Source organism: Hylobates moloch, unplaced genomic scaffold (genome assembly GCF_009828535.3).
Source record: "Hylobates moloch isolate HMO894 unplaced genomic scaffold, HMol_V3 SCAFFOLD_7, whole genome shotgun sequence".
NCBI lineage: Eukaryota > Metazoa > Chordata > Mammalia > Primates > Hylobatidae > Hylobates > Hylobates moloch.
This window is the reverse complement of record NW_026652282.1, coordinates 58,409,251-58,421,145: the sequence shown is the minus strand read 5'-3', so window position 1 is coordinate 58,421,145 and position 11,895 is coordinate 58,409,251. Positions and strand designations below refer to the sequence as shown.

At 51.3% G+C, this 11,895-nt stretch overlaps 2 protein-coding genes across 2 annotated transcripts; one reads left to right on the top strand and one right to left on the bottom strand.

Annotated features, from left to right (window-relative positions):
* The first annotated feature begins 247 nt into the window (after positions 1-247).
* On the top strand, positions 248-1,116 carry CUNHXorf65 (chromosome unknown CXorf65 homolog). Its single transcript, XM_032756379.2, is given in 4 exon segments — positions 248-332; positions 697-803; positions 990-1,073; positions 1,075-1,116. Coding segments are annotated over 4 exon segments (318 nt in total).
* Positions 1,117-1,560: 444 nt separating this feature from the next.
* FOXO4 (forkhead box O4) lies at positions 1,561-9,237 on the bottom strand. The gene is made up of 3 exons (XM_032757141.2): positions 8,107-9,237; positions 3,352-4,408; positions 1,561-3,015 (listed from the first exon to the last, which is right to left on the bottom strand). The coding sequence occupies exons 1-3, from the start codon at positions 8,557-8,559 to the stop codon at positions 3,008-3,010; spliced, it is 1,518 nt and encodes a 505-aa protein (XP_032613032.1). The 5' UTR covers positions 8,560-9,237; the 3' UTR covers positions 1,561-3,007.
* Between the last annotated feature and the right edge of the window lie 2,658 nt (positions 9,238-11,895).

Sequence of the window (11,895 nt, the reverse complement as noted above, 5' to 3'; positions counted from 1 at the left end):
TTTTTTTTTTTTTTTTTTTTTGTATTTTTGGTAGAGATGGGGTTTCACCAAATTGGCCAGGCTAGTCTCGAATTGGCCAGGCTAGTCTGGAACTCCTGACCTCAAGTGATCCGCCCACCTCGGCCTCCCAAAATGCTGGGATTACAGGCATGAGCCACTGCGCCCGGCGGGTAGTCTTTAGTGTTAGGTCCTGGAATCTTGGGCTTCTGAAGGGTGGAGACTGGATGACAGGGGCTGGAGATAGCACATGGCTGTGTTCACAGGAACCAGGCTGGAGAATGCTTACACAGCTTTTGTGCCTCTTCTCAAGAATCCGGAGCCTCAGCTGCTTGGTAAGAAGTGAGATGGGGGAGGGAAGAACATGAAGGGTACAGTATATAGCTGTATGATGGAGAATGTAGGGTGGGACTAGCGTGATATGGTAGGTCAGATGATAGGAGCCCAGGAAAAGGGGGGCAGGGTCCAGGTCCACTTTAGGAGGGACGTTTAGCTCACACCAGGTGGAATGTGCATGCGTTACTTCCCACTTCCCCCATTTCTTGGCCATCTTCTCCATATATCTCCCTATCACCATTCCATCATTTCAATCTTAGGCCAAGTGGGGCTCCAGCTGATGGTTTGAACAATGAATGGGAGCATCAGGAAGGGTAAGGTCTCTAGTTCTCAGAGATGCAGGTGCCTTTTCCTTGTTCTTAGTTGCACTGCAGATACAATGTGATGCCCTGGAGAAGAGACGAATTCAGATACTTAAAATGAAAGAAGCCAAGAAGGTCGTTATAATTGAACCCCCTGCAAGTGTTCCGGTAAGACTTGCCAAATGTGATCTGCCCCAGCACCCCCCTCTCCCTACCAGCCGACTGAATGTTCCTCCACCCCAGCCCTCTGAGATGAATTTCCTGCCTCCAATTTCTTTTTTCCTTCCTTTGGCCCTTGGGTTGTAGAAACCTTCCCTGTAGGGGCCTCTTTGTTTACTTACTTTCTTTTTCTAGTCCAAGCAATCAGGACAATCAGACAAAAAGAAGTCCACTCGCAAGTCTCCGACCTTTAGGAACAGACCAGACTTCAGGAAGAATTAAAGGTCGCCAACTCAATAAAACCACCAAGCAAAAGAAGTAATACTAGGTGTGAAATTACTGGAATTTAACGTGAGATTTCTTTTTCTAGAAAGACTGCTTCTCCCAATATCTGCACTAAGGGTTGCCCCAGGCACCGAGGGGGCTCTGAGGGTGGATGGGAGCTGCAGGAGAGGGCTGGGGCAAGCACATGGGTGGGGGTGAGGAAGGCTGTGAAGTCTAGTACAATGAGCCTTTGAGGGACGGAGTAGGGGGTGGGGTCTTCTCAAACCAGACTACCTCCCCTTGGGAGGCCTATCTCACAGCCCGCCTACTCCTGCAGGGGTTAGGTGTCCCTCCACTCCCACACTCCACCACCTCCCCGGGCTGAAATTCCCCCACCCTCCTCCATGTCTCTGCCTCTGGGCAGTTTCTTCCTCCCGCCGTTTGCCTTTCCCCCTCCCTCCCCCTTATCCAAGGGGAGAAGCAAGGCAGCAGAAACCAGAGCTGGTTATAGGCATTTATTGAATTTATTCATTTATTGATTTGACACACTTCCCCACTCCAATCTAGCACATGATACAATCTGGGTAGGCCAGGCGCTGACACAGGAAATGATGGGAACCCACAGCAGGGGTGGGGGAGGGGACGATGCAAAGGGCACTGGGGGAAGGGCTGCTTTGGGGGCTGGGGTGGAGAAGGAGCCCCAGATGGCCTCCCTGGCAGGTGCTAGTAAACCTGATCCACATTCCCCCCATCTCTGCTCATTTCCCAGACCCTCAGCCAAGCTCCCCAGCTCCCCCTTCCCTGTTCCTCCCCTCCCCACTGCCTGCTGCCACACACACTTCCACATAACCCCTGCAGTCAGGGAAGGGGAAGAAGGGCAGGGACAGCTGTCAGGGGCCTTGAACAGGGAGGTCTCTGTACCTAACTTTACCATCCTAAATCCTTCCCTCCTTCTCTTCTCTCCCCTCCCAGTCTCTTCCCTGGCCCCAAGCTAATTCCAGGCCTTCAATGTACTCTCCCACCATAGCACTAACCCATGCTGGGTCATAGAAGAGTGTGGCTGCACCCCAACACCACACACTCCCAGGCACAAGTTGAAGGAATGAGAGGACCTGGGTTAGCTTTTTTCTTAGGGAAACTCCAACCTATTACTGCATAGACCTTTCTCTATACCTGGTCCATAGGGGAGCTCTTCCCTGTGTTTACTATTACTCCCTGCCTCTCCCCACTTCCCTGTGTCTCTCCTAGTATTTATTGTCTGTAGTGTTTGTATCATGTCACTATCACAAAGCCTTCAGAAAGAAAAAAAGCATTCTGCCCACCACTAGCACCCTGCCATGGTTAAAAAATCTCTATATTTGTGTTTATATTTCTTTAAAAGTTTATAAAAAGCCTTTCTGTTATCTGCAGCCTTCTAAGGGTGATTTGGCCTGGCGAACCACTCCAGTGCTCAGACCTTGGCCCTTCCAGATCCCCTAAACTGCCCACCCACCCCACATCACTGGCCTAAGGGGCCACTGCATAGAAATCCCAGGCTCCAGCTAGCCTAGCTCAGCTCAGATAAGACTCTCTACAAAAAATCCTGCTCCCAAAGGCAGGGGTAAGGCCACTGGTGACTTCACATTTCCAACAGCATTGCTCATCTTGCTACAAAGCCTAAGGGAGTAGGAATGGGGAAAGCCGATGATGGCTCCTGAGAGGGGGCCTTACCCCCTAATTGGCACAGTGAGAAAAACCCTCTGCCCTTTCCCCTCCCATCTCCCTCCCCATATCGTCCCCAGATGGGGCAGCTTTATCTTTATAATTTCTTCAACACCTGTGTGTGACCAGACCCCACCCTAGCTCTAAAGCAGGGTCCCAAATTCCTGGGGAGGGCTCAAGGGTAAAGAGTAGATATGAACACGCCTGGCTCCACCTCTGAAGCAGGGGACAAAACTTCCAGCCATGACTCAGGGATCTGTGGGAAGAAGAAACGGAGAACAAGGTAAGAGGCTTATCTGGGGCTTGCCAACATTCTATCATCCAGATTCCCACCAAAGAAGATGGTGGCACCTACCCCGCTTCCATACACATATCTTTTCTGTGCTACCTTGCAGGGGTGGGCACAGCTAAGGGGCCTGGAGGTTCCATCCGGAAACTATGCTACTGTAATATGACATCTTCCCTCCAGTTCCCCAGGAGCTCTGGCTACCGCTTGTCCTAAATCTCCCCTTCACCCAGATCATGGGACTAGCTGGGCACCTAGGAGTGGTCATAGGCTATGAGGTGCTGTGGTGATTAGGGGGTACTGTACCTGGCTCAAAGTTGAAGTCCAGTCCCTCGCCCTCATCCATGAGGTCACTGATGATGTTATCCATGTCACACTCCAGGTTCTCCATATACATATCAAGATCTAGATCCTGAGGCATTCTGTCTTGGCTTGCAGCTTCAGTAGGGGGTGTGAGCACAGGAGTCCCCAGAGCCTTGGGGATGGGGGCATTTGCCATGACTGGAGGTGGTGCTATCATAGAAAGGGTGGGAACCAGACTGCTGGGGCCTGGAGCCTCTAGGGGCTTGGGACACAGGCCGACGCCCGTGGCCAGCTTACTGGAGGAAGGAAGCCCCCCCAGCAACAGAAGAGTCGGAGCCTGGGACAGAATGGGATCTACCTGGGTCATGAGGACATCAGCAGGGGGTGGTGGCGTATCAGAGGTGAGCAGGGCCTCCAGAGCCTGGGAGCTGGAGAAGCACCCTTCTCCTGCTGACAGGGGCCCCTCTGCTGGGCTGAAAAGGGAGCTGCTGTAGGTGTGTAAGGGGCCGGTAACCCCAGGATGCTGCAAAGAGAAGCCAGAGAGACCACTCCGAGATAGCAGGGAATGGGAAGGGGTAAGATTGAGCCCATCTAACAGCTCTAGACCTTCATTGAGGGTGGGAGGGACACCCCCTGCATAGCTGCTGACTGAAGCTGGTATTTCCTCCGCCAGCACCTCAGACTCTGGCCTCAAGGGGGACAGCCGGGTGCTGACACTGCTGGCATTTGAACTGCTTCGTGGACGGAAAGTGGTCCACATATCGGCTTCTTCACGGTTTCGAGAGCAAGGGCTGCCTGACCACTTGGCAAAGTGGCCGACAGGGCTTGTCGGAGTTGCACCTTCGGGTGGAGCTGGCAGCACAGGTGGTTTCTTCTTGGGGGCTTTACTGCGGCCCCGGAGCAGCTTGCTGCTGCTATCCATGGAGGCGGCCCGGCGGCGGGGGGCTTTGCCGCTCTTGCCTCCCTCAGGGTTCAGCATCCACCAAGAGCTTTTGCCGGTGGCCTCGTTGTGAACCTTGATGAACTTGCTGTGCAGGGACAGGTTGTGGCGGATCGAGTTCTGGAGGGGCAGAGATGGCAGGAAAGGGGCGTGAGGTACTGTAGGGGAGGTCAGTGGCCAGCGGTCAAGTCTAAGAGGATGCTGGTCCCCGATGATCTAGGGGTTAGGGTTTGGCACCACCACCGCAGCGGGGTTCATTTCGGGGCTTCATTTCCCAGGTCATTAAAGTTTAAGAAAAACTTTAAATAATTTACAAAAAAAGAGAAAAAGATAAAAGATAAAAGGATGCTGGAACACAGCAGGGGTATTCCTGGAGACTCAAAGAAAGTTGAATCCAGGGGGGAAAACTGGTAGAAGTAGGGGTGGGGGTGGGGTGTGAGGGGAGACCACACACATTTCCCGCTCCCAGACAAGCTGCTCAGCCTCTGCTCCAGACTTCTCTGTACAGCGGGTGGGAGATAACGTGTAATAATCCACTGCAGAGGGCATGGGGGTGCCCACCCTGGAAAAGCTCCCGGTACTCTGCTCCTCCCAGGGCTTGGTGTGTGTTTGGGGGGGGGGGGGGGGGGCGGTACCTGGGGCTGGTGGGCACTGGGGAGACGTGCTCCTTGCCCGGCAAGAACTAGGTTCAGGTGGGAAAGAGCATTCCACCCCTTTCCTTGAGTGCAGGTTTGGGTGGAGTTTACGGGACAGTGGTACAGCACCAGCCCAGGATGGACCCACCCTGCCCAGAGCCAGTTCTCTGAATAGGCTAAAGGGCTGGAATCTCAGCACAGCAGGTGCTCCATTCCCCACAGAGCATTTGGGCCACCCAGCTCTCTATAGAATTTAAAGATTCCTTTTTTCCCCCCTCCCCGAATCCCAGCCTTATTTCTTCCAATCCACAACACACATCCTCAACTACATTCAGTTCAGGTTCAGGCTTCTTGCTGTGCCTCAAATGCGTGAGGTGCAATCTTCCCCTCCCCTCTTTTCCGATGAGGGATCTCCCCTCTCTAAGTTTTACTAGTTCCGTCAAGACCAAGCTTCAGTTCCACCTCTTTTATAAAGCGGCTGCTTGACTTTGGCAGCCAAATTTCTAGTATAGTATTTTTAAAATCTGCGCCACACAATTTCACCCAATTTATATTGTGTGGCTTATGGTTTCATGTAATTCGTCTCATCGAGTGTAAGCGCCAAGTGTAATGTCCTCCAGTCCCACATCCCCCAACGGAGCCCTCCCAGAGCACCAAGCTCACAGCACATACTCTATACCTACTCAAGCTCACAGTATATAATCAATATTTGTACCTGATTGGTGGGTTGCCCCTGGGTTGACAATGGTGAGGCTCCCCTTGAGGCTCTGGCAGCTCTTCAGTGCCTTGGGTATTGGAAGCTGTATGTTTTCCCTTCCTCCCTCACTGGTGACATTCTACTAGGGGAACGATGCTTTCCAGTGGCCCAGGGAGCTGAGATTGGCAGCTTCTTCAGCCCCCAGTGCAGCTTATATTTACTGATTGCCGCGGGGCAGGCTAGTTACACAAGGAGTTTGGCCCTCCCCTGGCCACCCCCCTTCCCGAAACCTGCCTTCTTTTCCCTACCTCCTTCCCAGTGCCTTTCCCCCATTTCTCAGGAATTTGTGCATAAACTCTTCAACCTTGGGGGCATTTGACCTCCCACATGGAGCTCTTTAGTTTAGAAATTCAGGAGGAGCCCAGAAGTGCTTAGAGCAACTAGAGGCTGAGGCCATGGGACGGTCAGAAACTACTTGTTTCTCTGACTGGTGCTCTTAAGATAAGGAGACCCTTTGCCTGGGGAATGATGCTTCTTGTTCCAGGGCTCTTTAGCCAAAGAACTCCTTGTGTTCCTGGGACCCTGAGATAATGGCATTTCAACTGTGCTGATGTTCCTTCAAGGAGTGGCACTTGTCCATCCGGCCTCACCTCATAGTAACTAAGGACCACAATGACCATGACCTGGCACTATGATCTCTCCTCTTTTTATCCTCTAATTCTGGATCTACTTGAGAAGGTCCATTCCTTTCCCTACTACTTAATAGCCACAAGGCCCACTTGTCTCCTCTTCTTTAGGCCTTGGAACTAGCAAGTGGCACAGACTTTTAATTGGAGAGGTCAGTTTCCCAAAAGCCCATAACTCTTACATGTTGGAGGGCAGGGTGGTGGGGGTGACTGCTAATTGCTCCCCAAGCCACCTAATCTAAACTTTCTTGTTCTAAGTGAGTGCCGCCCCCTGGTGGGGTGGGAGTAACCTTGGCATATCATCAGGGAGGCCAGTTCAGTCATGAGACTTCCCCTTAGAGAGGGGCAGGGGGGGCCTTGAAGTTCCAGGCTCAGCCTGATTTGATTTTGCCATCATTCCAATTAGAGCAAGCCAGGCCCTTTTAGGGAATATGATTTATAGTTAGACCTGAGTTCAAGTCCTCACCCTGCTGTTATTAGGTGAGTTTCCTAACCTTTTGGTACCTAGTTTCCTAATGTGTAAAATGTGGAATCTCAGAATTGCTGTAAAGGTTAATAAAACAAAAACTTTGAAAACTACTTTGTAAACTCTAAAGCCCCACATAAGTGTGGATTATAAAGACGGACTATACTCCCACAATATAACTAACAACTTGTTATTTCCTCTACCCTGGAAAATGAACCTAAGGGAAAAGAAAAACAGCTGTGTAGGCTGGGTCCAAGGAGGGGAGCTTTTTATGAGCTGAGACTGTGGTGTGGCAGTCTACCCAGAAATAGTGCCAAGGGTCTCAGTCAGCTGTCCTATCTTCTGTTCTGCCCAGCCCCTAGGGATAGCACAGATCTGATCCCTCAGTCTCCTATACCTAGGGGAAGTTCCTCTGCTCATCCAACTTTCTGTACTTGGTTATATGCTGACCTCACCACCTACAGAGGTACAAGCCAGCAATAGGGCTCGAGGCTCCCCAGTTTTGTGATTAGAGCCCCATGTTTCTCAGGACAAGTTTTTCGGAGTATCTTTTGAGATATTCCCTCACAGTTTCTTCACAGAAGGCCAAGGGAACTCCCAACTTTGTGCTCTAAAGTCAGAGCCCTACCTCCTTCTTCATGACTAATATTCCTTAACAGTAAAGGATGACTTCTCCCCAAAACTTGGATAGCCCCTTACAAGGGAGAGTTTCTTGGCAGCACAGGGTAAACTGAGACAGGTGGCAGCTCACAGCCCTTTTTCTTCTTAGTGCATAAGATCAGCTACCTTTCCCGATGAATATTATTGTTTTTACCCTTTGCCACTGCACTCCCTCCTCCTGGGTAGAGCAGTGCTAGAACAGTACCACTACACTGAGGTATTGGGAGGCAAGCAGGGAATCCAAGTAATCCCACAGGAATGGGAGAAAAGGTGTTGGGGTGGGAGGTGGGGGAGGAGGGAAGGGTAGGTTCATGTGGGGAATCCACACAGTTCCTGCTGTACATAGGATAAAGACTTCTCTGTGGGAATAAGTGTTTGGGGCAGCCCAAGCCAAAGTGCTGCGAGTGTTGAGCAGTGAGCAGAGAATTCGATTTTCTCCAGGGCAGGGACAGTGTCTTATTCATCTGTGATCCTTCAGCATCAAGCACCCAGTGTGGCATATACTATGTACTAAGTAAATGTTTGGCTAACTGGAGATTGAAGGTGGATCTCTGGGCTTCCCAAAGGGGGTGGGGGTGGGAGGTAGTAAAAGGGGCCCCAGGGTAGAAGTAAGGGAGGCTAGGGGGTCCAGGGGGTAGATGGTGTTGGGAAGAAGGTAAGAGGGTCATAATTACCTTCCATCCTGCTGAGCTGTTGCTGTCACCCTTGTCCTTGAAGTAGGGTACAGTACGGACCATCCACTCGTAGATCTGGGCAAGTGTCAGTCGCTTCTCCGGGGCGCTTTCAATGGCCTGGCTGATGAGTTCTGCATATGACTGATTTCCCCAGGCATTCCGGCGGGAGCCTCCCTTCCGAGGACCTGTTACAGCCCCCAGGATTCCGGGCTGGGGGCCCCCGGCCGGCTCTGGGAGCCGGGAGGGCAACAGGATCGGCTCTGAGCGCCCGTCCGTGTGTACCTTTTCCCCCAGACCTGGCTCCACCTCGGGCGGCTCGGACGGCTGGTTAGCGATCTCTGGTCGGGGAAGGGGCCAGGTGCAGGAGCGGGGACGGCTCTGGGGTTCGAAGTCGGGATCGAGGTCTATGATCGCGGCAGCCTCTGTGGCTGAATTCTCATTCCCCGGATCCATACGTGGAGTTGGACCTCCCCGGCTCAGCGTTCAGTGAAGCCTGCCACAGTCCCTCACGATGCCTCCCCTCAGGGGGGAAGCATCGAGGGCCAGGAGGCACATTCCTGCCAGTCTTCAGAAAGTCGCGAACTTCCCCCTAGTCCCAGGACGCTAGTCCCTAAGCTGTCCCTTCACACAGTTCTCCGATCCCCTTCCCGACTACAGCCTGCAGCCTCAAAGCTCTTTCCGAGATGCCACCTGTAACCTCTGCCGAGTGAAGACACTTTTTCTGCAACCTCTCACTCAGCTTCCTGCTCTTTTAAACCTGAGGCACGGTATCCCCTCATACATTGCGCTCCCATCACCGAACGTCTCCTTAGCCGCAGTTCCCTCCCCCTTTTAAGTTGCTGCCCCCCAGACACTCCTCCCAAATTTCCTCCACCCGGATTGCTGCCCTCCCCCACGCCCCGCTCCCCCGCGTCACTTGCCCCTCCCCTGACTCCCCCTTCCCCCGCCTCTTCCCTTCTCGCCACTCTTAATAGGGTCCGGGTCCCCGCGGCTGCGGCCTCCCTTATTCCCGCACCGATTCCCCTATCAACCCCCCCCACCCCCCGCCCCCCGGGTTTCCCTTTTGTTTTGCTCCAAGCAGCAGCCCCCTCCTGACGTCTCTGTTTACCACTCGCCGGGGCAGCCATCTGCGCATGCGCCTCGAAAGCCAGTCGGGAAACCGAGTTCTGCAGTCGTGCCACCGTGATCACTCTTGAGGACTACATCTCCCGTCCTGCTTCGCGGCCAGGAGCCCGATACGGCGGCAGGAGAGCGGCGTGGCAGGATATAACGAGGTGGAACTTTAATTATTAGAAGTCGTCGCGGACTCTTTCTTTTCTTAAGAATCGTTTTTCACCCTTTCCCCCTTTCCATCGTCTCCTTTGTGATTCGGAGTCGCCTAGGTGACCAGATTGAGAGGTGCTAGCCCTTTCCCTCCTTCATTTAGGAGAGGGCAAAAGGGAAAAAAATCTTCTCTTCAAGAAGCAGGAGACCAAGAAGCAAGAAGCAAGGAACTGACTAGAAAATAGGATGTATGCACGTTGGAGAGTTGGGTGGGGGTCTTGTGTAACATAAGCAAATGGTTAGCCCACGGTGGTGTTCCCCCTCACCCCCTTCCTCCCCCCTCCACCCGCCTTCATCCCCCCATATGCAGTTCCCACTGACAGTGAGGTCTCACTTACCAATCAGTTTCCTCCACTGGCTCTTCTGGCTTTCCCTTCAACACTGATATTCTCCAGGTTCACATCTCCAACGGCTTCACTTCTCATTCAACAGGTCCTAAACTCATTATCTGTTCCTGCACCCACACCCCTATCCTCTGGCTACCCTTATCTCTGAATTTGGCTTATGGTAGTCCTGATCTCCCCAGTCTCCCAAGCTCCAAGCAGCAGCTTAGAGGTAATTACCCATTACCTCTTCATCTCTGTAACTTTCTACATCCAAATCGCAGTTCAAGACCTATTTATAACTGCATTTAAATTGTAGGACCAGCCGGGTGTAGTGGCTCACGCCTGTAATACAGCACTTTGGGAGGTCGAGGCAGGCGGATCACTTGAGGTCAGGAGTTCGAGACCAGCCTGGCCAACATGGTGAAACCCATCTCTGCTAAAAATAGAAAAATTAGCCTGGTGTTGGGCACGCACCTGTAGTCCCAGCTACTTGGGAGGCTGAGGTGGGAGAGTCGCTTGAACCCAAGACGTGGAGGTTGCAGTGAGCCAAGATCATGCCACTGTGCTCCAGCCTGGGTGACAGAATAACACCCTGTCAAAAAAAAAAAAAAGGTGCAGTATCATCTTAATTGGATCTCCTTCCATCAGTCTTTACCTCACTACAGTTTATATTCAGAGCTGCCAACAAGGTGACCGTTCTAAGAAACATGTCTGGTAATTATGGCTAAAATTTATGGAGCCCTTATTATGTGCCAGTCTCTGTGCAAATTGCTTTACGAACATTAGTTAATTTACTCCTCAATCATTTACTCCTCAATTCAACCCCATGAGGTAGGTACCACTATTATCCCCATTTTATAGATGAAGACACTAACAATGCTCAGAGATTGACTTGCCCAAGGAGGCAGAACTGGGATTATATAACTTACATGTGATTGTATAATTTCTTTCTTTCTCTCTCTCTTTCTTTCTCTCTTTCTTTCTTTCTTTTTCTTTTTCTCCTTCCTTCCTTCCTTCTTTTTTGAGACATGGTCTTGCTCTGTCACTCAGACTGGAATGCAGTGGCGTGATCTTGGCTCACTGCAGCCTTGACCTGCTGCGCTCAAGCAATCCTCCCACCTCAGCCTCCGGAGTAGCTGGGACTACAGGCATGTGCCACCACACCCAGCTAATTTTTGTATTTTCTGTAGAGACGGGGTTTCACCATGTTGCTCAGGCTGGTCTGGAACTCCTGACTTCAAGTGATCTGCCTGCCTTGGCCTCCAAAAGTGCTGGGATTACAGGCATGAGCCACTGGGCCCAGCTATAAATTTTGTTTTTTGATTATGTAATTTCCCTGGTTAAATCTTCCTCTGATTTTCCCCATTGCCTGTGTGATAAAGTTCAAATTCCCTAGCAAGGCATGCCAGGCTCCTCAGATTCAGGCCACTTCACACCTTTCCTGCACACTAAGTTACAAGCAGAGTTTCACACTATTTCCTGGAAATACCATGCCCTTTTATACCTTTCTGTCTGCATCCTGGGATATCATCCCTCTTGGCATTCCTCTCCACGTCTCTTATTTTGGAAAACTCCTATTTAGCCTTCCCTGTCTCCCTTAGGTGTGATTAATTCTCCTTTTTTTCTGCATTCCTAAGCACTTTGTGCAGTCTTATGTTATATAGCACAAACTATATTGTATTGTAATTATTTGTTTACTTATCTGTCTCTCCCAATAAACTGTGAGCTCCTATTTATTTTTTTTGAGACAGGGTCTCGCTCTGTCACCCAGGCTGGAGTGCAATGGCACGATCTCGGCTCACTGCAACCTCCGCCTCCCGGGTTCAAGCGATCCTCCTGCCTCAGCCTCCCAAGTAGCTGGGATTACAGGTGCCTGCTACCATGCCCAGCTAATATTTGTATTTTTAGTAGAGATGGGTTTTCACCATGTTGGTCAGGCTGGTCTTGAACTCCTGGCCTCTGGTGATCCACCTGCCTTGGCCTCCCAAAGTGTTGGGATTACAGGCATGAGCCACAGTGCTCGGCAAATATCATTTCTTAAATGAAATATCACAAATAGCATTTGGACATTTAACAACTTTTAAATAAACGTTTCCTATGCATTTTTTGCCTGGCCCTGTTCCAATTGTTAGACAGCAAC